Below are 27,820 nucleotides of genomic sequence, written 5' to 3' on the forward strand. Positions count from 1 at the left end.
CTACATGAGAGATTTGCTGCAGTCACACAGATCTATGGTGTTGACAGAAAAATCAAAGGCTTTACGGAAGACATAAAGATTGAATTTTAGTGACAAGGATTTGAAGAGTTCAAATGCTTCAGGAAAACGTTTGCAAATCAAAGAGCTGATTAATACATTGAGACGATGGGGTGAATTGGAATGTTGGAAGGGTAGATGGGATAAAAACAAAAAGGAAATGGTTGCAAATCAAGGGGTTTTATCTATGTTCCCAGTGAGAGAAACAGGGACTGGGACAGTGACAGCAATGACTGAAATTATATATGCGACGAGAGAGGTACTAGGACGTATGTTCACGTTCTTTGATCAAGGCAGATTATACTGTCTTTTACAAATGATTTTCCCAGATTGAGAGAAAAACGAGTTGAGTGGTGCAAACAAGTAGAAAGGTTTGTAAAGGTTTCAAAAGTTTTGTGGAAGGGCCCAGATGGTTTGTTTGACATTGTGGTTCCAGCTGATTTGTGGGTAGAGTGTAAGATTGCGATAGATTGGCCAAAAGAAGACTATCCCAGAGATGCAAAAACTGGAGCACCATCAGACGAATTGATGAAAAAATATAATCATGTCATTACCTATTTGAAGGGAAAGATATCACCAAAAGAAACAGATTGGGTAAAAATAGATAGAACAACTCAGGTACATGCTTATTATGAAAGGCTTCTACAGGTATTTAAATAGAATAGTGCTTTTGAGAACATAACTGATAAAGATATGGGACATTTTGTATATAAGTGTGTGTTTGGATTGAAACCAGAGATTAGTAATATGATTCAGCAGCATTTGATATGTTGGCAAAATAAAACCATTGGTGAGATATTGCAGAATGCAAAATATTGTAGAGATAATATTTAATCGAGACATAAGAAGTTGAAACAGAAATTAATGTGGGCTCAGATGAAAGCCGCACAGAAAGGTGGTAATTTTGTAGACTTCTCTCAAACAGGTTTCTTAGGAAAGGGTCAGAATCTGAATATTCAGAATGGACAAATTTCTAACATGGGAGGTGTCATGGTGAATGGTGGTGTTTCTACTCAAGGAAGAGGTAGGGGTAGAGGTAATAAAGAAGAGATGAAAAATACATTTCTGTGTTATGCGTGCGGCAAGTTGGGACAATGGAAACATGAGTGTAAGGCTTTCTTAGGGAATAATGAAATGAATCATGATTTTACTCAGGAAATGCAGGTTGAGGTGAACAGAAATCAACCACAACAGGTGGTTACACAGGTTCAAATACCACAAACCCGATGCCAAATGACAATGTGACACATAATATTGCTCTACTGAATTATTTAGCAGTAGGTGGGCATAAAGTGTCACAAGCAAAGCTGCAATTCTGTCAAAAAGAAGTTTTATATTTGGGCCACAAAATTAAGAAAGGAGTCAGTAAAGTATCACAAGATCGAATAACTGTGATCTTGCAAAGAAATCCACCCAGAATGCAGAAAGACGTTTGAATGTTCTTGAGTATGGCTGGATACTTCAAACAATGGATCAGTGGCTTTTCACTGACACCCAAGCCATTACAGAGATTGACACATGAAGATGTGACCGATCCAATTGAACTGGATGGAGAATGCATGAGGTCATTTGTTGAGTTGCGAGATAGCCTTTGTCGAGCACCTGCATTAGGAGAGCCAAATTACAGCAAGGATTTTGCTTTGTTTTGGTGTGAGAGATACAGTTGTGTACTTTCAGTTCTAACACAAATGTATGGAACAGCACGTCATCCAGTGGCATATTTCTCTGCAACATTAGATTCAGTGGCTGCAGCATTACCGGGATGTTTGAAAGCTGTTGCTGCTACTTGTTTGAGTTTGGAACAGAGTGAATTGATTGTAATGGGATGCTCGTTGGGAGTGCATGTGCTACATTCTGTTGAGATCTTGTTGACGCAAACTCGAATACAGCAATTTACAAGTAGTCGGTTGACAAGATATGAGAGAGTGATTCTGGGAGCAGAAAACGTGACTGTGATGAGATGCACAAATTTGAATCCAGCTACCTTGTTACCAAGTCCAAGTTGTGAGGAAGTGGTGGATAAGGCTGATCATGATTGTCTGGATGTGACTGAACTGTGTACAAAAACGAGACCTCATATAAAAGACACACCATTTCCTGAATCAGATTGCGTAATGTTAGTGGATGGTTCTTGCTTGAGAGATGTTAAAGGTGCCTTGCGTGCTTCAAATGCAGTCTGTACAGTGGCCATGGTCCTTGAAGCTTCATGCTTGAAAGGAGTAAGTTCAGTCCAAATCTCTAAGCTGGTCGCATTGACCAAAGCATGCATAATTGGCAGAAATCTGAGAATTACCATATTCACTGTGGTTTCAGAGTTGTCCATGACTTTGGAAAATTGTGGTTGCAACATGGATTTTTGACATCATTTGGTTCACCAATTCGGAATGGTAATTATGTTAGAGAATTGTTAGTTGAAATATGATTGCCCAAAGAAATTGGAATCATAAAATGTTCAGCAAATGATTAACAAAGATACGCAGAAATCTGATACAAATTGTCATCTGATGTTTTCTTCTGTGGAGACATGGGAAGAAATTAGGCAATTGCAGGAAGAATCTGGTGAGGAAGAAAAAGACATTTGGATCAAGGCAGGTTGTTCACGTAGGGCTGAAGATGAAGTGTGGGTTTACACTGATGGTAGACCAATAATACCAGACAGCCTGTTGTTACAAATGGCAAGAAGAGATGCAATTATTAAGTTATTTAAGCAGATATGGTATAACCCTAATTTCGGGGTCATCGCAGAAAGTCTTTGCCAGAGGTGCATAACTTGCCAGCAGCAAAATGCATGGAGGAAAACTGTTGTCAGTTGGGGACAAATTGGAAAAGCAGCAGGTCCAATTACTAGACTGCAGGCAGACTTCATAGAACTTCCTCCATGTAATGGATTGAAATATGTGTTGGTAGTCCTCTGTCTGTTCTGTTGTTGGATGGAAGCCTGCCCAACAAGACGAAATGATAGTCTAACTGTTGCTATATTGCTACTATAATAATAATCCACATTTATAAAGCGCAAACAATCACCCGTAAGTGTCTCTAGGCGCTGGGGGCCGTGGGGAAGATTAAGCAAGCTATTGCCCAGAGTCACATGGTGCTGGGCTAATCTGCCGACGGCGCTGGGGATCAAACCGTGATCACCAGATTCCGGAGTCAGTCACCCTGGCCGCAGCGCCACACCTCCCCTACTGAGAGAGATAATTCTACAATTTGGATTTCCAGTCTCTTTAGAAACTGATAAAGGTACACACTTTAATAATGAAATATTTTGGATGATTTGTGCAGCATTGCAGATTGAGCAAAAATTACATTGTGCCTATCGACCAGAAGCCTCAGTTATAGTTGAGCAAATAAATGGTACATTTAAGTCAAGACTTTCAAAGGTGTGTGCATCCACAGCACTAAAATGGCCAGATGCTTTACCTTTAGTTCTGATGAGTCTGAGAAGTATACCTGATAAAAAGACTGGATTATTGCCTCATGAAGTAATTATGGGAAGAGCAATGAGACAGCCAAATGTATTTTCAAGATCCTTAAAGACCTCAGTGCTAGAAAAAATTTGGCATCCGCTATTTCATCTGAACAGCAGTGTGAGGACCTGGCCACTTTCATTGTTGAGAAAGTTCGTACCATCTATTGGTCCCTCCCTCAAGTGACCTCTCCTTCTCCTCATACTGCTCTTCCTAGACCCTTGCCACTAACTTCTTTAATAGCTATCCCCAGTATCTCACAGGATGAGTTCATTCGGTTAAGCCGGAAGGTTAATTCTGGCTTTCCAGCTGACCCTTTAAAGCCAGTTCAGTTTAGGGAGTCACTCTCTCTTTTTCTGACCCCGCTATGCCAGATAGTCTATTCTTCCTTTTCCACAGCTAGTGTTCGGATGCCATGGAAACAGGCATGGGTATCCCCCATTCTCAAAAAAACATCACTTAACCCGGCTAAACTTGAAAACTTCCGGCCTATATCTCTCCTCCCTTGAGTGGCTAAGATAGCAGAGGCGCATGTTAATAACACACTAACTAATTTCCTGAGTACTAATAACATCTTGGATCCATCTCAGAATGGCTTCCGCTTGGGCCACAGTATGGAGACTGCTCTTCTGGCCATGACTGAACACCTGCGGACCATTCTCGATTCCGGTAAGACGGCGGCACTGATCTTGCTTAATCTTAGTGCCGCCTTTGATACGGTTTCGCATACCATTCTGCTTCAGTGGCTGGAGGAGGCAGGTTTGGCTGGCCTGGCTCTGGAATGGTTCAGATCTATTCTGACCGAAAGATCTTTCCGAGTGTCAGCCCCTCCGTTTCTTTCTCAGGCTCATTCCATCGACCAGGGGGTCCCCCATGGCGCGGTGCTCAGTCCCTCACTGTTTAATCTGTACGTCCAGCCTCTTGCAGCGGTCGCCAGGCAGTGGGACCTCACCATGGTCTCCCATGCGGATGATAAGCAGCTGGTGGTGGCCCTGGCTGAAGGTTCCACATTGAATGCCTCTAGGTTCAGAGGCGGCCTGGCTGCCATTGCAGAATGGATGATCACTAACTGCTTACAGTTGAACGCTAGCAAAACTGAGGTTTTGATAGTAGGGAAGAACTCGAGCTTGTGGAGTGAGCGATGGTGGCCGAGTGTCCTGGGTAGTACTCCTATTCCCAAGGCAGTGGTTAAGAACCTAGAGGTATGGATGGATTCCCCCTTCAGTTTTCAAGACCATACAAAAAAAGTTGCCGGCACATGCTTTGGACTCCTACGGGGTCTTAAGCCCCTTCTGAAGTTTTTCGATCCACCAACGCGCCAGCTGATTGTCCAGTCAGCTATTCTATCTCGATTGGACTATGCCAGTTCTCTCTTATTAGGGGCCAATCAAGCTGAAATTACACGGATGCAGCGTGTTCAAAACGCTGCAGCAAGAGCCTTGTTGGGGCTCCCGCGGTCTTGCCCCGCTGCTGGCGCCATTTGGAGACTTCATTGGCTTCCCATGGTGGAGCACATTCAATTTAAGACGTTGTGTCTTTCTTTTAAGATTCTGAAGCTGGCTATGCCTAGCCTGCTTGGTAACTTGCTTACTCCACATGTTCCCCCACGACAGCTGTGCCCCTTGGGGCAGCACTTGGTTACTGTTCCCCGTGTGAAATGTCTTCGCACAGGGGGGCGGTCCTTTCGCTGCCTGGCAGCCAAGTTATGGAACTCCTTGCCTGTTCAGATCCGTAGGATGGAATGTTTGCTGGACTGCAAGAAAGTGATTAAAACTTTCCTTTTTCCCTCAACTTAGTCTTCTTGGTCACTCTTTCTATTCTTGATGTTCTATATCATAGTGTTTAGGCCCGCTCTCTGATGCTGGCAGCGCCGGGACGCCCCTTTGCTGGGGCAGCTGTGCGCTATATAAATCCGAATAACATAACAGCCAATAGTTCCATCAAATCAACTGATGAATATAACTGATTATCTAGTGCTCAGTTATTTCACTGGATTGGCTGATGTGGTGCATTCTGTGTTTCATCAGGTTGGAGAAGTTGCAACCACATGTGCAAGAGCAAGTGAATGACCTGAGTCCTGGAGAGTGGGTCTTAGTGAAGAAACACATGACAAAGTTGTGTTTGGAACTACGTTGGCATGGGCCATACTAAGTGATATCGGTGACAACAACAGCAGTGAAGTGGGGTGGCTTACCAATTTGGATTCATGCAAGTCACACAAGAAGTGTCCCAAGTCCACTTGAAAGAGCAGAAACGAATGAAAGTGATCAAAGAAATCAAGATCAGACTGCAAATCAAAAATAGTCTGAACAGAGTTGAATAAAGTGGGCATCAGCTACTGGGTCTCGTGAGACTGTTGTCAATGCTGATGTAGAAGAGAGTTTGATTCAAGAGCAAGTGCAAACAAGAAAGGAAGCAAAAAAAAGAAGTTCTGAATTGAGTCTTGAATCTGGTGACTCTGTGCCTAGTGAAAAAGGCAAGAAACAGAGACATATGGCCATAGGGAGTGAAAAGACTGAAATACACTCTGAATGAAAAGGTTCCAAATACAATAATAGAAGTATCGAGCCAAACAGAACAAAGCGACTCAGAAGAAGATACAGTTCAGAGCGCAAAGAGAGCAAGAGTTCCGAACAAGAAGTACACAGCACTTGAATGGACATACGTGGTGGCTGAAGCAGTTGATTCTACAGATCATTGTAAGGAAAAGACAGTTGCAGAATCAAGTGACAAGAATTGTTATGAGCCACCCTAAATGAACTGTGGTAAAAATTGGGGAGCAGATGATTGAAAAACTGTTCTGAAAAGTGCTGCAAAATTAAGCTAGAACTCAGCTAAAGGCTGTAGAAACATTAAAAAAAAGAGAGGGAAGAAGCAAGAAGGCTAAAAGAGGTGCCTTCTTGCTTCTTCCCTCTCTTCCTAACTCTTTGTCTTTGAGCCTCATACTTTCTTGAGGGTGCCCCAGTTTACTCTTACGGCCGGAGGGTAGCTTTCCAGACTATTAGCATTTCGTGCTATAGTTATTTCTAGGTTCGTATGATATTCTGAATTAGCATTAATTTAATTTGCAAATGTTCTTTACTCTTTTATCTCTTCGCCTATCAACTCTCTCATGACACAGTTTCGAGATGTTATTATGAATTACTGTATTGCTATTCTCTTGTGTGATAACATATGATTCAAGCTGTATTGTGCCTGATGAGCATTCACATTGATTTAGATAAAAGCATATTGATAAAAAATCAGAGTCTTTCTTTATTAATGTCATTTTGGATATATTGAATAAATTATTTCTTTGTTTAGGTCCTCAAAGTTAGAATTCTGTCAATCCTTTGCCAATCCCTGTCAACTCTACAAGATTCATTGAGGGGAGAGAGGACCATATAGGCAATAGAAATTGGTAACATGTTTTAAACTCATGCAGCGTAAAAGGGTCTGTTAGTTTTTAAATTCGGGTTCTGATAATAAAATTTGGTAAAGCCCCTTCTGCTGCATCACAACTAAGATTATGCATTGATCAAAGGTGTGAATGATACCAATTTTAGATAAAATGTATGAGCACCAACGCCAACTCTAAACCACAACTTGTACCTGGGGTTCAAATGAAGCTCAGGATTATACACAGACTACAAACAATGTTGTGGTGGCAGGCCCAAGAAAAGTGTCCATTTTCACGAAGGAGTGGCTGAAGCATTGTACCTGAGTTCCAACGAAAGAACACATTGATAGAAACCGCAGCATTTCTGGGAAGGACAAATTAATTTAAGCCACGTTTTCACTAAAGTTGGTCCATTTTTTTTCTTTAAGAAGGGGCTTATTTTTACATGGTATTCCAGCACACGGACTTCCAAAAGGATATGCTCTGCTCAGAACCTCCACTGTACATGACCAAAGGCCTGTACAGTGGAATATATGAGATGCTGCACACAGCTCAAAACTTGAGCTTGGCCGAACATGATGTGCGATGTTACCAGTATTGTCATCAATTATGTCAATTTTGATGTGATATATATGATGCTACTAGTGATGTTGTTGATTATTTGATATCACTTGTGGAATCATGTGTGGGATCATGAGCAGTAGTGGTAGATGAATTATGGTTGTGCTACCTACCATAACTGGTGATTTTCAATGTTTTTATGGTTCAACTTTGTTTTATTGTGTTTTTATTATGGAATGAAAGTGATATGAACAGGGGTAGCTTCTCTGTCATGGCGAAGGACCGTCGCCCCCAGCCGCCACTGAAAGCCAGCAGAGGCAAAGGACAAAAATAAAATGATAATAAAACATTTTTATTATCATGTTATTCATCCTGCAGGTGGCGAGCCGAGGGCGGGGCGTGGCCTCCCATGCTTATACTGCAGTATCAGGGAGGAGGGGGGAGTGGTGGGCACTGCCAAGTGTGCATGATGCTTTGGGCCGGCCAAACCATCATGCACACCTAGCGTTTCTCTACCCGAGTTGAGTTGTACGGCTGGGTGGAGAAACCAACACAGGCTCCCAATCTATGTCTGAGCACTGAACTGAGTCACTCAGACCAATACCAGCGGTGCTCATATACTGGGAATAGCATTCCCAGCATGAGAGCAGCGCTGGGATTGGCAGCTGGGAGCCTGCGAGGTGTGCAGCAGTTCCTGGATGGGATGCAAGGATCGGCAGCCATCGGAGCAGGTAAGTGCTATTTTCTTTATTTATAATTCTGTTTTTTTTGTTTGTGTTCCCCTTTGCAATATGAGTGGCCGCTACTGGATATGAACAATGTGCCTGTGACTAAGGGCTTCATCCCCGTACGGCCAGCCTTGCAATGACAAGCAATTGAGGTGCAACAATAATATCGAGCAAACATTATCCCAACAATCCCCCCACCCCAAACACCCCTCTACCTCATACTCACCCTTTTTTAAGGTGCTCTGAGAAATTCCTTTCTTAAACTCCAGCCCCGCCGATTGGCCATCGGCTGTTGTGCGTGCGTCAACTGACGGCACAGTCAGGAGCAGCATTCAGTGGGTTTTTTAGAGTAAAAGTAATGCCCATAACATCACTCCACCTGAACAACCTCATTTCAAGACGGCTGCCTGTGCCTGGCATGGGCTGCGCAAGGGCACTGGGCAAACCTCCTTCCCACTCAAAGCACCTTGGTGGGACTCAGACGTCTTCATTGTTTTACAAAAAGGCTGAGGCTTACTTGCATTCCTGGAAACCGGATCACGAGAGGCTGAAAGTGTTAGTTTACTGATTCCAGAGCTTGTGAGGCTGAGTGGCAATCTTCAAGTTCAACAGGCTGTCTTCAGCATATTATTTAGCTTCTGGTGAAATGAACTCTTAAAACAGTGTTCACAACTGAAAAGCAGTCTTACTTACTTGTTCAATACTTGGTTGTTTAAACCGCTCTAAAAATAGACTCACAGCTTGAGTTTCTATGAGGGTATTGCTACAAAGCTCAGCAATAATTCGGAATTCTATGGATCTTCATTAAATGTGCCTATTTTGAAACGGGCAAAAGTATATATTTGATGTGCAAGAAATCCAAACAGATAAGATCGGCCATTCTGTTTTTCTCAATGTAAATTATATTTTACCTCATAAATAAAAATAGTCAGAACAGATGGGTCTCAACATTTGGGGAAAAAGGAAAGCGAACTTTAATTCTCTTAAAACTGAAACATTGCCTCAATGTCGCCAGGTTATTTAGGGTCGGTATAGTCTTTCCCATAATCTACGTTCTTTCATGCAGATGAATTATCTCACTGTAGTAGCACAGCCCTAAGGATGTGCATGAGTTTCCCAGACACATCCCTTCTCAAAGAAGTTTTGTTAAGTAAATTGTTTAGTGTTTTGCTTTGTTTCCCTCTACATCGAGCTTCCACGGCAAGTTTTAGCCTAGAGCAAAGTTTCTTTTTTCATAAATCCCTCTTAATTTTATGTATCTTCTAGACAGTGTCTCCATGGAAGCTGTTTGACCCTGGGCTAGATTTGGCGTCTCTGGCAATTAAAGTGCTGTCTCCTCCTCTCACACAGTGTATTTGTAGTTCGCAGTGAGAGTTAAATCAATAAACGTCCATCGAGGGTAAATAAAGTTATAGATATACGTCGTAACTATGCTATATATAGAATATCCAAATGAAATCATCAATGAATGCATTTAAATGTGTTTCCTGGTCCTTCTACTATGAGTTTATCCAGATCCCCAAGATGTCAACCCTTTAGGTCGTTCAGACACTGAGAACATTGTGTAGTTGTTTTATGTGCAGTTTACCTTGTTAGTCTATAAAATGTTTCCATAGTAAGTGCCACAATCCTTCAAAGTCTTTCGGAAAGTTCATTTTAATATTGACTGTGCCAAAAAGTGTCGCCATGCATTTTTTATCAATGTATGTTGATTAAAAATGTATTTTTGATAGTGACACAGTGGGGTTTATCTGTGCGGTGTTTATCGCTTATAGTGCATCTGGTGGGACTATGCACCGGCAGCAGTCTACGTGTCCTAACTTCTGCAAAGACCTTTGACACAGCGAGACATGGGGATTCTCCCTTGCTGCTCTCATCGCTCTGCTGGAGGGCAGATAAGGACGAATAAACCCTCACGGGGGTCCTGAGGCTCCCACTCCAAAGGCTATGGGAAGGTGGGCCAGTGTAGCCCATTCCCTCCGTGGGCGCTACACAGGCGAACGGTCTGCATCTGTGCCTGGGCGCTATGGTCTTCTTTTAATAACCCCCCATCCCTCGGGGGTGCAGTATCAAACAGAACCCCCACTTACATCCCTAGGGAAGCAATGTCCACTAGATTTCTTGAGAGGCCTAATGTAAAGGGTACTATTTAATCTATGTGTGTTTTGATTTTATTTGGTTATAATATCCTGGGCTTGCATTACTTAAGCTTGCGCATTTCTTCTTCACACACTATTTTTATCTAACCTACTAAACTCTCAGGTTAAAACTAAAAATAACACCTTGTTACTTATTTACATAATAACTAACAATTTCCCATAGTTGCTGTCGGGAGCTATTTGTATAAGTTCACTTTTTTTTGGGGGGGGGGGGGGGGTTATACAGCGCGAACTCGACCCGAAGGTATCAGAGCGCTTTACATGAGCACAAGTTGTGTTACAGATGAACACATTCATTTTCTTCCGCACGGCAGATTAAGTGTGATTTGCCCAGAATCACAGGATGTTAAGCGTCCCTGCTGAGATCCGCACCGGGTTCTCCAGCTTCGAGGTCCACCCCTCTAGCCGTTAGGCAAATGTAGACAAAAATATTTGGTTACATCCTGAATACAGTCACCTGGCATGAAAAAAAAGCATAATAATATTTTACGTTGAATGCGCAAGAGAATAAAATGAACCATGTTTTCTCTAAAAACCAGAGCGGTCTAATAGGTTGGAGTTCCACATAACATTGTGCCAGGCACACCACTTAACTCATGTATCTGTCATAATAAAAAATGTACGGGCGATGTTGGGGCAAATGGGCGATGCTGGGGCAAATCCACTGCTACTAGGTCACGTGCCCTCACTGCACACCTGCCGCTGCGCGTCATGACGTCTGCTTTGCGGGTGTGTGGACTCAAAGGAGAGATTCCATGAGAGGCGCCACTGGCCAGTCCGTGAAACTGCCCAACTGGAAAGTCCAACAGATCTATTTGAAGCACATAGGTTTCTCGGTGGGGTGGGGGCGGTGGGCCGACAGGGATGGGGTGCAGGAACATGGGCATAGAGAATGCTTGGCACCGGCTTACTGTCTGTGTGCTGGGGGACTCCTGGCCAGTCTGTGGATGGGGCCAGGACCCAGGAACGGGGCACAGTCTATGGCTGTGTTTACAGATAACTGAAACTCTTGGCAGGCTGGACTGGCACAGGTAACAGCAGTGGGGTGGCAGGGCGAAGTGGGGCGGAGGAGGGTGGGGAGGGGCATATTGTACAGACGACGAGATAGAGAAAGTAAAATAACAAAATAATAAAACCATTTACCTTGCGCTCACCGCTTCGCCGAGTCAAGCGTTGCGGAGAGCGAGCGATGCGGCGAGTGCAAGGTAAGTGATTTTCTTTCTTGTTATGTGTGTGCTTTTTTGTATAAAATTATTAGTTGAGTGGAGGGCGCCCTTGCTATAATTCACTCTTTTGCTCCACTGTGCATGCAGCAGTGTGACAGAGGCACCCTTGAATGCTCCAGTAGCTGCCGGGGAGGGAAGCCATGGACTCCTCTGGTCATTCAGGAGCGTCTTCTGTCAGGGAAGCTCGGGGGGACTCAAGCTACAGAAATACAGCAGCGACTGGAACGAGGCTCCTTCTTGCTTCCCCTTGTTGCAGTCTTACACCTAACACCACCTTTCAGCGGGACCTGAAGCCCCCCTTCACCACCAGTAGTCTGTAACATGGCTCATATCATTTTATGCTGCTAATTCATGCAAATCTCCATTTATCTCTAACTGAAGAGGTCAATAAATGCTCTCTTTCCGGACAATGTTTACGTCAGGGTGTACTTTCTTTTTGTGGTTGGAGTATGGTTAGATCTCTACAAGTCACAGAACCATTAGAAATGTGTGCACTGTAAACAAAAGGCAGAGGATTACAAAATAACTTACAGTCGTCAAAGTTGGAAATGTTAATCTGCTCAACCACTCTATTGCCAGGAGTCTGGGTTTTCCGCAGTTTGGAGTAAATCTGTAATGCGCGTCTCCTCTTTTCCTCAGCTTTTTGCTGATGCTCTATCACTTGTCTCATGCTGCCGTCCAGTTTGAGAGGGCGCCTTCTGTTCATTGGTGGGGTTCTGATGGCCTCCCCGACTTTTTCACTTTTTACGTGACAGCCATCTTCTCTTTTCTGAATATCTCTTTCGATCTTCGACACTGGAAGAGCAAAATGGCGTTTTTAAGAAGTTTCCAAGAGGACAGAGCGAGTCAGTCAGTCAGTCAGTCAATTTCTTTTATTCGATTAATAAAAATCAAAAAAAGGCATAACAAACAGATAATCACATAAAATACAGGACAAAATTTCATCAGTTACAAAAATAATTATAAATGACATTATCAAAATTTAAAAGGAATGAAGTGAACATATTTCATAAGTTCAGTTCTAAGGTAAAAAAAAAAAATAAGATACAATAGTATGATTTCAATATAAAAAGTCTAACAGGGATAAGAAGCTCCAAAGAAAGAGACCACCATCCTTCACACCAGGTCAATCATATTAAGACTAGGCCGTGCGCTGACACGCTTCTTGTTAATGCGAACAGCCGCAACTAAGAAATTTGCTACGTAAAAAGCAATAGTAGTGTTAGGTAAGAGTTGCAAGAACAGAAGCGCTGGCCGAACTTGTTGGAAACCAGCCCCTTTAAGAAAAGGTAACAAATATTTTTTCCTAATCTGTGCATAGTGGTCACAAAACATAATGAAATGTAGTGTGTCCTGAGTGGAAAAATTATCACAATCACATGGGGTTGCATTTTCAGGAGTAACCCATGTGGGATAAAAGCCAAGCACAAAATGTATCAGATTAAAACGAAATTTGATTAGGAGAAACCTATGAAATGGACTGGTTACAAAGGCCAGATAGGGTTCCAGACCAGGAACAGTTTTTAGCGCATAGTTCCTTCTAACTAATGGCTTTTTTAGTTCCAGGTCCTCCCTCTCAGCCATAAATCGTGACACTAGTGCGGTCTTAATCCCCATGACATCCTTCTTGTTAATACAATCAGGGGAATTAAATAGCTCTGGTCTGCCCACTGTTGCCAACATCTTTTTAACATATGCCAGCCAGGGGATTCTGTGGGCTCTATCCAAGGTTAAGCAATCCTTGAGGATCAAATGGGTTAAAAAGATTTCCTGGTTAAGCCAGGTATTTAACCAGCAAATAACAGGAGCCACCTTGATTCGGTCTGCAACAAACCCCACACCCAACTCTGAGTGTATCGTAAAGGTGGGTGTGGACTGAGGGACAGACAACAAGGATCTTAAAAACCCATTCTCCACCCTCTGTATGGTATCGGTATTAGAATAACCCCAGATGGCAGAACCATAGGTGGCTATGGCCAAAGATTTGGCTTTGTAAACTTTCAAAATAGCCTCCAAAGGGCGAGCTCCCAACCGTTTGGCAAATCCAAGTATTGCTGCTGCCGATCTTGCCACAGAATTGCCTTTTTGTTTATGTTGCGGACCCCATGTACCTTTCTCATCAAAAATAACCCCTAGGTAGGTGAAAATGGGGACCCTTTTAACCTCATGGCCTAGGCAAAAAAAAGATTTGGATTTCTTTTTCCTACTGGCCTGACCAATGATCATGACCTGAGACTTTTGGATATTAATTTTCAGGTCTAATGATGTCATAAAATCACCAAAAGAGACCAAAAGTCTATCAAGAGCCACCCCTGAACGTGCCAAAAGCACGGCGTCGTCGGCGTATAGGAGAACTGGGATCTTAGTATCTCCTACATGCGGTACATCCTCCACTGTGTTGGCCAGGGCTGAGTCCAGGGCATTTATATATAGTGTAAAAAGGAGGGGTGCCAATATGCACCCCTGCCTAACACCCCTCTCTGACTTAAAGCAGCTGGTGCACCTTCCCCCTTGGGTAACTCTCACTGAGGCTAACAAGCCGCAATGAAGGTCTGCCAAGAAACCAACCAGGGGGGGATCAACCCCCATATCCAGAAGGATTCTCCACAGTTTTGACCTGTTAACCAGGTCAAAAGCTGAGGAGAGGTCCATAAAGGCCATATACAGGGACCCCTCCTTTGCGATGGTATATTTACAAATAAGTAAATGAAGGTTTAAACATTGGTCCAGCGTGCTCCTATTAGCCCTAAAGCCATATTGAGCATTTGATAATATGCCACTACCCTCAAGCCAAGAGGTCAGCCTGCCCAAAATGACTCTGCCTAAGATTTTAACAGCAGAGTCAATTAGGGAAATAGGCCTATAGCAGGCCGGATCATCCCTCTGACCTTTTTTGAAAATTGGGATAATGATAGACTTTGCCCAAGACTCAGGGATATTCTTATCTCTAGCGGCATTAAAGACATTTGTCAATATTTTGGCCCAGAGTTTAGGGGCAGACTTGTATAAGTCTGCAGGGACACCGTCTGGACCCGGAGCCTTGTTTTTGGATGTCTCGAGAATAGCTTTTTCAACATCCTCCTCCCTGAAAGCCGAAACTAGACCGACCTGATTAAGAGGTAGCAACCCATCTAGATACCCAGGTGAGTGTAGACTATACATTTTTTCAAAATGAACTAACCACTGCTCGTCAGGAATACTACATTCCATAGCCTGGTTCTCACTACCGGAAAAAAAAGAATGGTTAATAACTCCCCAAAATTTGGAGCTATCCCGCAAAGTTTCCGGTGACAGTAAATTATTCCAAGCATCTTCCTGGATCTCGTTTTTACGAGCTTTAATGGCTAGTTTATATTGTTTCCTCAGAGATGCGATCAATGGTCTATTTCTCGGTTTTTCCTTTAACGCCTTTAAAAGAGCAGAGTGAGCCTTAGTACAATTAGTATCAAACCATTTTTTGCCTATTTGGCCACCTGAATTGATATTAACCAGGAGGGCAACATTTATTTGTAGGCAAATGGAGCTGAAGGCCTCAACTATACTTGAGTTGGCGTTAGCATGGTCTAAACATATGCCCACCTCCAGTTCAACCTTAGACAAAACCTCTTGTAAAAAAGTGATCGGAGTCACTTGAGCCCATTTCAGTCTCCTACCTTGGTCTTTTACTACAAAGACTTTGGTTCCCAAATTTCTTACATCTATGAAAGCCAGAGACCCTTCCGAAACAGCCTCTGCTATCACGGGATTGTGGTCACTAAAGATGGAGTCCTCTACCCTGTAATTTAAAACCAAAGACGAGATCAAGGAAGAAACAAAAATGTAATCAATGACTGATCCTGAATCAGTTCCTTTAAAAGTACAAAATCTCTGTCCTTTCATGCAGCGACCGGGTTCGGAGAGGTTTAAGGAGGCCAGTAGGCTCTCCAAGGCCTCACCTTGTTTATTGTGTTCAAAATGTGTGGGTGATGAGTAGGGAAATCCCTCATCATCATCCATAATGCAACCCAGACTGCAGGGATGGATATTAAAGTCACCCATCAGGATGACCTCAGGACTATTATGTGACGTTCTGAATTTGTCCAGAACCTCCCACAGAGATTCTAGATGCTGATTTAGACTGACACTGTCTGAGGAATTATAAAAATTAATAAGAAGCAAAGATGGGGAATTTGCAACCGCTAGTTCTACGACTAAACAATGTTGGGAACCAGATTCTAACTGTTTTGCGGATCCTTTCAGGTTCAGTGAAACCAGAAGTGCAAGGCCCCCCTTTGCCCTGCCCGCCAGACTAGGTGTGGCTGGGATATAAAAATGAACATAACCATCCAAAAAAAGACTATTCGCTGTGTCCCAGGTTTCTTGCAATGCGATAATATCATGGGACATAACATAGCCAGCCCATAACTCATCCTTGCTTTTAGATCTAATTCCTGCGATATTCCAGTTTAAGATTTTGCAGCTAGTTTTTTTGCAGGGCTCATGTGACTCTATATCTTCCTCTCCTTTTCCCTCAAGCCCCCCTATCGGATTGTTTAGTAAAGGAGACGTAGTAGAAGTAAACCCCTCCAGCGCCGGTCAAGCTAAGGCTACCGGATAACATGTATTGTCGTTAAGATCGGGGAAGTATGTGGCAGACTTTGAATTAATTCCCCATCTTGCCTGGTCTTGACCAGAACTTCCAAATATATTAGGATGAAGGTTATAGAAATGCCACAGATCATAAACCCTTATTTCCGTCCGATCACATATAGGTGGGTGATCACAGATGAAACGTACCACACGACTGTCCTCAAAATTAATAACAATACATTCCCCAGGGACGTCTTTTAGTCTAGGACCCACCCAACCAACTCTTCTGGCAAAAAGAATCTTCCCGTCCAAAAAGTTCGGGATCGGTCTATTTTTGTTTAACCAGAAAATGACTTTATTTTTGAGTTGTTGGTAGGATTCCTCAGTACCAGTTTTGAGTTCAGGGACACCGGTCAAAACAATAACATAAGGAATGGAATCTGGAGGGAGATGAATATGAATATTGGAAGATTTATTTGTTCTATCCCCGGAATCTATAATTACTCCTTTATGTGTACCCTTGCTTACAGATTTAGTGCCAGATAAACCCCTTAGGCTAGTCATATCCTGACTGCCACCATAAGTAGTGTCATTGTCTTTGACCAGAGTTCTAGGGGGAGCTACCCTGGGGTTGGCTTTAGAAGATAGAGCAGGGATAGAGGGAGAGGGTGGCGGGACAGGAAGAGGGGAATTAGCCCTAATAGGATTATCACTGTCCTTGGTGACTAATTTGATAACATTTTTCAATGAACAAAAGTTATCCAAAATAGTTTGCTCAAGGCGTTCAACTTTATCAGTGACCACTTTTACCCTTTCCAAGAGTGGCAATAATAGGGAACGGACTATTTGCTCGATCTGAGACGTCAGATCGCTAAACTGGGGCTGGTCCGAAAGCCTATTAGAAGTCTCACACAAAAGTGAGTTGTCAACAACCTAAGCCTCACCAATCTCCAATGTAAATGTGTCGTAATATTGGAGTGCTTTGCCTGTCTCCCTCCCTGAGTCAACCCATCTCTTTCCCTCTTGAGGATCGCACTTTTAGTGATTTTTTTACTAGCTCTTGTCTGAGGATAAATGGAGACATGTTTCGGAATAGTAGGAGCACTACTTATTAGAGAGGCAACTTCACCCGGGACGTTAATCAGATCATCTCGAACAGGTGATGTAATGGTACTAACCCTGGTATTCCGCTGTTGCGCAAGGTCTCCTGAAATCTGCATTAGTGAGCTCTTGGGGATTTCGCTAAAGCAAGTGTTCCCAGAGATGAACGTCTGGCTTGAATTAGCTCTGAAGATAAACAGCGCTCAGTAATAGCCAATTCATGCTCTAAGACTGAGACTGCACTGGTAATAAAATGGTCAAGAGTACCAGACACAGACCCACCCCCTCCAGTTCGCTTCCCCTTGCCCGCCATCATGTACTGGGTACGAGCCGGTAACAGTATAGTCACAAAGCAATATCACCAGTTTAGGGAGACAACAATACAAATATTAAGTCACGGTACACCCTTAAAATAATACAAACAGGGAGGCCACTAACCTCAATAGCATAGGCAATACACACTTGCCAAATAGCCTACACAAGACGAATACACAGATCTACCTTAACTGCTAGGAAGCAAGTAGCGATATTAGGGGGGTGGCCCAGTCCAGTCAGGTCCTGTCAGTGACAGGCAAGGACGGGCCCGCCCTTGGCCCGGGCTTTGCCCGGGCTCCGCCCGCCCGCGTCCCGCGCTGCGGAGCTCCTGAGTCTATTTTAAAGACCCCCGGCGCAGCCTGGTGACAACAGTGGCTGGCGCCGGGAGTGTGGTGCTGGGAAATGTAGTTTTCCCCACGTCGTGCCCTCTCACAGGAGTCTGCGAGCAGGAGGCGTTGTTCAGCCGTTCCCCTCACGGCGATGCAGAAATGAACGTTGCAGGCTAGATTGAGGCAAAAGAATTCCAGGTGCGTCCCGCGCTGCGGAGCTCCTGAGTCTATTTTAAAGACCCCCGGCGCAGCCTGGTGACAACAGTGGCTGGCGCCGGGAGTGTGGTGCTGGGAAATGTAATTTTCCCCACGTCGTGCCCTCTCACGGGAGTCTGCGAGCAGGAGGCGTTGTTCGGCCGTTCCCCTCACGGCGATGCAGAAATGAACGTTGCAGGCTAGATTGAGGCAAAAGAATTCCAGGTGCGTCCCGCGCTGCGGAGCTCCTGAGTCTATTTTAAAGACCCCCGGCGCAGCCTGGTGACAACAGTGGCTGGCGCCGGGAGTGTGGTGCTGGGAAATGTAGTTTTCCCCATGTCGTGCCCTCTCACGGAAGTCTGCGAGCAGGAGGCGTTGTTCGGCCGTTCCCCTCACGGCGATGCAGAAATGAACGTTGCAGGCTAGATTGAGGCAAAAGAATTCCAGGTGCGTCCCGCGCTGCGGAGCTCCTGAGTCTATTTTAAAGACCCCCGGCGCAGCCTGGTGACAACAGTGGCTGGCGCCGGGAGTGTGGTGCTGGAAAATGTAGTTTTCCCCACGTCGTGCCCTCTCACGGGAGTCTTCGAGCAGGAGGCGTTGTTCGGCCGTTCCCCTCACGGCGATGCAGAAATGAACGTTGCAGGCTAGATTGAGGCAAAAGAATTCCAGGTGCGTCCCGCGCTGCGGAGCTCCTGAGTCTATTTTCAGAGCGAGTCTATGTTTGTTATACTGTTCAATTGGAGACCCATTTTATGTATTTTAGAAATGCATGGTGCTTGCCCAAAAGGAACTATGGGGCTTTTTTAGTGTTTGGTGGATGGGATACTCTGTCAAAACGTGGCCGATATCCTCTCTGTAGTAGTACAAGTGCCAGAGGATATAACACACTTGTAACACAGCACAACTCTAATAAGGCCTAAGATACTTCCAATTGCAGCCCATGTTAGATGTGAAGGACATCTAACATGGGCTTCAATGGGAATTCCATAGAGCATATTAGGAAGCCCATTATCGCCGTTTTAGCGGCAGTTTTCTGCCGCTAAAGCGGCGATAATTTTATCGCCTGGCTTGATAATATGCCCCTTGGTTTCTTCAGGTGAAAGTTAGTTATTAATTAGAACAAATACATATATTAGAATACAACATTTCAGTTTTCAGCATACTGAAATGGAGGTTTGTCTTCACTTTGCTTTGCTTTCTTACAGGATTACTTGTATTAGTGTGAAGAAGTGTGATCGTGAAAATGCAAATTCTCCTCCCGGTGGCCTATTTACTTACACCACTTCTCCTCTTCCATTACACGTTGAAAACATAGTTAACTATTGTCTTAAAGCTGACAATAAGCTGTAATGCACAGGTGTGCAATGTTACGAAGTTTTTTACTCTGTAACTTTATGTAAACACCTTTAGAAGGAGCGCTCTTTCAGTCAATAGCTCTTGCTAGAAACTTTTCTTGCAAAAACGTTTTTTTCAGTAAGGCTCACCCACAAGCAAAGCTGAGAATAATTGTAAATAGCTTGCCAACTTCAAGGGTTAAGTGTGAAACTTCATCCACCAGTACTGTGATGTGGTTGATTCTATACTGCTGATGCCTTTACTCTGATGGCCAGCACTCTGACAAGCCACCGGATTAAGCTTTCTGTTGACAGAGCCAAAAAGGCACCTCTGATGGAAAGCTGATGGTCCACCCAACTCTAAATAGTGAAGGCGGACTGACAGTTTGAGAGAGAGTTACTCCATTTTGTGCTACAGTATCCTATGTACCAAAGCTCTAGGGGCCTGATTATGAGCTTGGTGGTCCATCGGGCCACCGAACTCACTGTGAATGTGCGGTGGCGGTCGGGGACCACCACACTAGCGGTCAAATCACTGATTTACAAGTACAGCAGTCGGAGACCTTTGGGACTGCTGCAACTGCCAGGGTTATGTGATCCCGGCGGTGGCGCGGCAGTCTGGGGAAACAATATGCATGGCGGCGCCCCTGCGGCACCACTATGCATATTACGAGCTTCATGGAGGTAAGCCTGCCATGAAAATGCTGGTGGTGGGGAAACAAAGGGGGCCCTACAAGGCCCCCTGTTTCCCCTGTGCATGGGGTTGCATGCAGGAGGGGCACATGTTGTGCCCCCTCTGTGTGCATGAACTCCTGTTCCTGCACTGCATGGACTGGTCAGTCCATGCCATGCTTGAACGTGCATTGGCGGTCCTGTGGCGGTGCAGTTCTAAGGCTCACTTATGAGCCTTTAAACAGTCAGACCACAAATTAACTCGTAATCTGGCGAGAGGGCAGCGGTCGGGTTTGGTGGTGTGGGAGAGGGCAGTGGCATGGCAGCCCGCTCCCACACCGCCAAACTCGTAATCAGGCCCTAAGTCTCTGCTCAGGAAGATGTGCTGAAATGATGTGGGCAAAGGGTTCCATCTATGCTCTTCCTTTTGTGTCTCTTTGTCCTCTTCCCACTGTGAGTGAGATCTTTCAAGGGTTTTTCTCCAAAGAGGGCATGTCATCACAAGTAAACAACCACGGATAGGTGCAGGCAGGGCATAAAATTAGATGTGTCATGAACCTGCCTTTTGAACTTTCGACTTTGAATCATGCCTGATTCACATTTGCTTGCCCACGTGAATTGCAAATGTCTACATGCTATAGTGTTATTCAGTAGTTTTGTGTAGCAGTAAAGAAAAACCATCAAGATTGTCAGATAATTAAATGCTCCCTTTTTCAGTGGACCAAAAATTGACCTTTTGTAAGTTATCTTTGTAATGGGTTTGTCCCTATCTCAAAGGGAAGGTTGGTCTACAGACCTTTCCCCCCTTACTCTACCACAGGGGTGCTCACATCTGTCAGTAATGATGTTGTTGGGCTCAATCATGGGTCACTCTTCCAAGTATATGGCTTATGATGTCAGTACTCGTTCGTGTTTGTGCGCTGCACTTCCATAATGTCCAGAATTGTTGACCTGATTCAATGTGCAAAAAAATTACAGTTCTTGACCTTTGATGATATGTTTATTAAAGGTTGCTACCGCATTGGCTTCCCCCTTTGGTATGATGTTGCCAGCAAATGTGTGCATAAAAATACATACACAGACTATAATCATGAGAGAATAAGAATCACAGAATGGTAAATAAGCAAAGAAAACAATACTGCCAAAACAATTGAGTCTGTTATCATGATGTGCTTTTATAAACTTTAAAAGTTCGTATGGGATGGATGATCACTTGATGAAGCTGCAAAGATTCTCGAATGAGGTTAGCTTTTTCAATCATAATCTCAGCTTTAGGTAATAGTTTGAGGTTATAAACAAAGAGGCATTATCTATGTGGGCTATTCAAAATCAGTAATCATGGAATTTTAAGGGGCTTTAAGGGGATTCCAGGATTCTCCCATGATTGAGTGGCCTCATTTTATTTCTAGGAATGAAGCTAACACTAAATATTGAAGTAATAATAGTATGTATTGGATTTCTCATCCATAAAAACATATTTATGAGTAAAAATATAAATACAACATAGAATTATAAACATGATCAAACTTATGTGTACTAAATGTTACCATCAATAAATGCAATTAATACACAAAATTAAAACCATGATCAGACTTTAGGTTATGCATACTCAATATTAATATCAGAAATAATTTACCCATTGCATTGAAAACAGAGTGACTGCTAGTGCAATTCTTGATGATAGAAATCTTAACAGATATGAAAATCAGTTCTGCACAGATCTTATTCCGCCTTCACTAATGACGGTTTAATATACGTTTTTCACGGAATCAATGAGGATGGACAGAGAAGCATTTCATGGGCTAAATAATGTGGGCAGCCTTTTTCGCACAGGCACTGGGAATTACTTATCCAAAAATTTAAATTATGACAAATCTAATGCACACCAAGGTAAAACCTTCGCACATTACATCACAATCTAGAGTTTAGGCCATGTGATAGATAATCAGCAATTCCAGGTGAGGTTTTTATCAAATTATAAAACGTCCATGTAATTTTAGATGCTCTAATAGATTTATCTGCCATAAATGATGAAGGTATATCTTGTGGTCAAAATTCATCATAGGATGGTTCCCGTGATTTGATCCTCTTTGTTATCTTTTTTTCCCACAGATGGTGTTCCACTGTAGCAGTTCTTTCAAATAATCAGAAGCTAGGCTACTATTCTCAACATTAAGGCTAAAAATGATAAACTAGCAATTTCGATCTTATTTTTTACTGAGCATAACAGCAATTCAAACCAGACAGCCTCTGTACCCATGTGGGATTGCAATCTTAGAACTTGAGGTCACATGTCCATCCTTCAAATTATTTAAAATCATGTGCAACTTCCAAGAGAATTCCTGTTAAACCATACAATATAATGGGGACTATCTTACTCTAAGCAGTGGGATTAAAGATAAACCACATTATAAGTGGTTAAAATTAGGTAAACCTAACATACCTCCCTTTGCTTTAACTATTACTTGATGATATTCATTAAAATGTAAAGCTATATTAAAAACAATCCCTGGATATTATAGTTGTTTACAATATCAAGTCTTAGAATATTTATAGGTTTTCTTCCACCTATTTTCATAATCTTTGTCTTATTGTTGTTGATCTCTCTTTGTGTACTGTGGACAATAATTTTCTAAAACATTCAGTTGACGTTGTAAACCAATGTGTTTCATCTAAAACACCCAGTTCATCAGCATATAATAATGCATAGGAGGAGATGCCACTTAGTAAAAAAACCACAAACAGCACAATAATGGCTCCAATGCTCAGCCTTGTTTTATGGCATTATCTACAAAGACTGCAGTTGTTCAGTGACCTTTGTTTCTCACTTTAACATGAGTCCATGTCTTTGCATGAAATGCTTCAATTACTTACCAGTAATTGCATTACTGAATGCAATTACTTACTAGTAATTGCATTACTGAGTTCTCTTCGCTCGCTACTATTCATTACAGCAATGAGGCATTCCTGCCTCACCAGACACCCATACCACGTGATTTTTATCTCCAATAAAAAATATCCTCCCCCTCTTTCTTCCTGCAGTACCATGTAACCCGACACAACACCAATGAATGGTTGGCCTGGACTACCTCTGATGGAGGGAAGGAGGAAGGAGGGGGGGAGGGACGTATGCAATGAATAGAAGCGAGGGAAGAGGACTCAGAGTGATGTAATTACTGGTAAGTAATTGAAGCATTACTTTATCGTCCCCTCCCTCACTTCACTTCATTACAACAATGAGATGTACAAAGCCAAACAGGTCAACCAAAAATGGTAATGCACAAAATCACATGTTTACTAAACAACACAGACAAAAAGTAACGGATCACTATCTAGACACCATAGTGGACTACACTTTAGACCTACTCACCTCTGACCGGTCCACCTCCTGCACAATCCGATAATGAGAGGCAAACATCAATGGGGAAACCCATGTGGAAGCCCTGCAAATCTCAGCAGTGGAAGCCTCTGGACTAGGCCTGGGCGGTGAACTTCGCTCCGTTTATGGAGTTTTCTGCACTCCGCGGAGCTCGTGGAGTGCAGAAAACTCCGCTTTGCGATGTGCTGCAGAGTTTTTTACCCGTTCGCGAACAGTAAGCTCGCCAGTGCGAGCTGCTGCTCGGGTAGAATTTCTACTCGAGTGGCAGAAATACCAGCACAAACTGCAGGAGAGGCCTCAAAATGATCCTGTCATCAAGAATCCTACAAAAAGAATGCTTAAAAGACAAAGCGTCCAGCTCACTCAAAAGCCTAGCAGATGAAATAGCCAACATAAAGAAAGTCTTAAGGGACAACAAACGCAAATCCATGGAGTCCAGGGGCTCAAATGGAGAAGCTATCAAAGCATCCAAAACCAATGAGAGATCCCACAAATGGAAGTGCTTCTGAGGAGAAGAAAGAACATTCTTCACCCCTTTGAAAAAACACCCAACCAAACCACTGTAATCAGACATATTGTTCCAAGAGACTCAAAAAGCCTTAACAGAAGCCCATTAAAGCTTAAGGTAAGCAATCTTCAAACCCATAGAAGCCCCCAACTGCAGAAACATCATCACCTCAAACAAGTCAGAAGAAGTAGGATTCAAACCCTTACCCTGACACCAGTACCAAAGGAATGCCATTGATGTATGTAAGAGTTATGAGTAGAGGAGCACCCAGCAGCCTGTAGAATCATAGCCAAACTAGCCGGAACCCTCTTATACAGCAGGCGTAGCAGTTCCACCCCCAGGCTGCTAACCGCATCCTGGGCAGAACATCCTGCAGCAACACAGGAAACACCAAGGTGGAGGGAGTCAGCGGCAACAACCACTCCTCCTCCTGCCTCATCTCCACAAAAAGAAGAAACCAAGACGCTCTGGGCCAAGCCAGGGCAATGAGAATGAATGATGCCCTCCCCCTCTGGACACTGATAAGGAACATGACCAGAATGACCGCCCCATCAGAAACTGAGAGAAGGCCTTCTGAACCAAGCAGACAGCCTCCCATTAGAATACCTACTGTTCTGGGATAGGGAGCAAGAGCCCCAGATCTGACTCACCCCATCCAGGCCCCCTGACTCAACAGACTGGCATCTGTCATGGAAATCAATGGGGCAGGAGGGGAGAGAGGGCTACCCTTCAGGACATACTCCCTGACAGCCATCAACCCAGGTCCATCCTGATCTGAGGGGAGAGAGGAATCGGAGACAACAGGGGAAGAAAATGGGGAGACCAAAGCACCAGGATGTGAGCCATCAGCTCGTGCAAACGAGAGAGAGCCCGGGGAACCAGAAACACCGTCGCTGCCATTTCCCCTTGAACTTAAAGCCAATGCGCCGCCACCTGGGTGGGCATGGCTAAAAGGCAGAGAATGTGGAAGAGAGGAGTTGGCCTAATGGCTAGGCAGCTCGACCTCGGACCTGGGGAACTGGGTTTGTGTCTCGGTAATGATGCTGAACATCTTGTGATTCTGGACAAATCACTTAATCTCCCCGTGCCTAACAAAAAATGAATGTGTGTCATCATGTAACGTTACTGGTGCTATGTAAAGCGCTCTTATACCTGATTGGATTCGGGTCAAGTTCGTGCTATATAAAACTCTGCAAAAAAAACCAAAAAGATCTTTGCCACCCTTACATCTGGCAACATGACCACGTATAAATAGGTAAGAATCCTTGCCCCAATAAAGTGACAATCCTGGGCCAGAACAAGGCAGGGTTTTTCCGGATTTACAAGAAAACCGGTCCCCTGCAAAATGACCAGCACCACCCTGTGTGTCGGCGAGCCAACAGTCTCATAGGAGCATGAACCAACCAATCATCTATGTAAGGATTAAGGAAGATCCCCTGACGGTGAGCCAACACCACCATAGGGGCTAACACTTTTAAAAAGACCATCGGGTGGACTTCAGACAAAATGGCAATACAGCTAACTGAAAGTGGTTGGCGCTATCACAAATCTCAGACACCTCTGATGACCTAGAGCCATGGGAACATGTAGGTAGGCATCTTAAAGTTCAATGTAAGTCATAAAGTCCTGAATGCTGACCAAGGGAATTATGGACTGTAAGGTCACCATCTTGAAATGAACTGTCCTGACCCACCCATTCAGATCCAGATCCGGCCCAAAACCCCCAGGAACCTTCTGAACAAGAAAAATAATTGAATAGCAACCCTTTTCCTGCTCTGCCAAGGGAACAGGAACAATAGACTTCCTTACTAGAAGAGCCTGAACCCCCTCAGTTTCTTCTCTGGATCCCAGGTGATAGGAGTACAGATGGTGCCTCTTGGATTGACAAAGTCGATAAGATAGCCGGTCCTAAAAATGTTCAAGGCCAGTAGATCCTTCACATCCTGTCTACAGGCATCCAGGAAAAACAAAAGTCTGCAGTCTACAGGAATGGACAACCCCCTGCAATAGTTGTCAGGACTTCCTCTTGAAGGAACTTTGCTGATCTTTCGCCTCTGCTGAGGCCGATTACTTTTTGTGCTGGAACTTCCTCAGATGATCTGAAATGGCCTGGAATGTTTCTGAGCGGAACAAAAAGAAGAAGAGGAAGAAGGCTGATCCCAAAAGCACTGAGAAGAAAATGACTTCCTTTTGTATGCAGAGTATGTTTATGATCCTTGAGAATCAAGCTGTCCAACTGATCCCCAAACAGCAATTTACCCTCTAACAGGATCTTCAGCAGAAAAGATTTCTATAAATAGTCCACGTTCCAAGTCCTCATCCACATATTTCTCTGGACCAACACCATGGAACCTGTCACCATGGCTAAAGGTTTCAAGACATCCGAAGACATGACGGCCAGCAACTTGGCATGTTCCTCCATGTGACCCAGAAATTCAGAACAATCAGTTTCCTCCTGAATAGCCGTGGCCAACTTTTCAAAGTCTGAAACCAGAGACGTACTCACATAAGCTGAATAAATACCAGCTTTCAGGGTAGGATTCTCAGCGGAGAAAGCCTTCTTGAGTGCCCCCTCAATCTTTTTGTCTGTAGCATTTGAAGGAGAACAATCTTCAGGATTTATAGCAATACAAACAATCAGAGTAGCCAGAATGGCGTCCACCTTAACTGTGTCTGGCAGAGAGTCCTCACCCTCCTCCAGCGGATACAGATTGTGCAGAAACCTGCGAACTGAGGAGTGTTCCAGGGCTCGCCATTCACCAGTAAAAAAGTTCTTAATTCTGCCATTAAATGGCATAGAAAAAACAGGAGTTTTATCATGTTGCGTAAGCATGCCTTCTACCACCTCAGAGGATGGGAAAGCTGAAAAACCCAAATTCTCCTGAATGTGCTGCAGAATGTCTGGGATCTCTTCTCTATGCACAAACTTCCCTGTAGAAGTGGAGAGGCAGTCAGTCTCCGAAGCCCTTGATTTCCCAGAGAGGGAAACCACTGTACCCACATCAGGACATGAGCCCCTGCGCCTGGCTTTAGCTCTGTTTTTGAATGCCCTTGCTACAGCCGCCTCAATCATATCCTGGACCTCAGAGGCAGATAGCAAAGCCAAATGTTCAGCTGAGCCCCTGGACTTGTTCCAGCGAGCAGCTATAGGCTCATTCTTCTAATAAGATGACAAAACTTGCTTGTGCTTGAATGCTGGCATTATTAATAATGAGCACTGAACAGGCTGCCCCCTTCAAATAGGCAGCAAACACCACAAGGACCAGATCCATAAGAAAGAGATAAAATATCCAGCCATAGATACCAATAAGATGGCTGTAAAACAGCCAACTAATCCCCAAAGTACACAAGTGCAGCAAAGTAAGAAAAAATTACCTAGTACGAGGCCCTTACTGTAAGGTGAAAGAAACTGTCAGCAGAGGAGCTGCGTGTCCCCCAATCGCAGCTGCCTCACTGGCTGTTGGTCATCGACCTGGAAGCACAGCCTCAGCCACCGCGTACTGGAACCACTGTTTTCTGGCTTGCACCAGACTCGCCGGCATGGAGTAAACTGCAGGAATGCCTCATTGTTGTAATGAAGAATAGTGAGGGAGGGGATGATGAGGTAATGCAATTTGGGGTATTTGAAGAGCTTTTCGAATCCCAATAGAGGCAAGCTTAGATCACAGAGTATTGTGATTAACCGTGCTGAATGCTAATTTAAAATCAACAACACGCAACACAAAAGGACCCAGCTTCTTCCTTTTTAGTATAATTCAAAACAAATATATGATGGCCAGTTGGGTGTCTTGATCTAAAACATGCCTGTTCTTGCAGGATTAAATTAGAATAATTTTTGCCC

General features: G+C 43.8%; 1 protein-coding gene across 1 annotated transcript in view; it reads right to left on the minus strand.

The window, feature by feature from the left end:
• LOC146855440 (uncharacterized) overlaps positions 1-27,820 on the minus strand; it is an 896,684-nt gene that overhangs the window by 712,014 nt on the left and 156,850 nt on the right. Inside the window, exon 3 of the mRNA XM_085651140.1 lies at positions 12,109-12,372. Within this exon, the coding sequence (XP_085507266.1) occupies positions 12,109-12,372 (264 nt within the window). The remainder of the gene's footprint in view (positions 1-12,108; positions 12,373-27,820) is intronic.

Source organism: Triturus cristatus, chromosome 4_1 (genome assembly GCF_964204655.1).
Source record: "Triturus cristatus chromosome 4_1, aTriCri1.1, whole genome shotgun sequence".
NCBI classification, from domain to species: domain Eukaryota; kingdom Metazoa; phylum Chordata; class Amphibia; order Caudata; family Salamandridae; genus Triturus; species Triturus cristatus.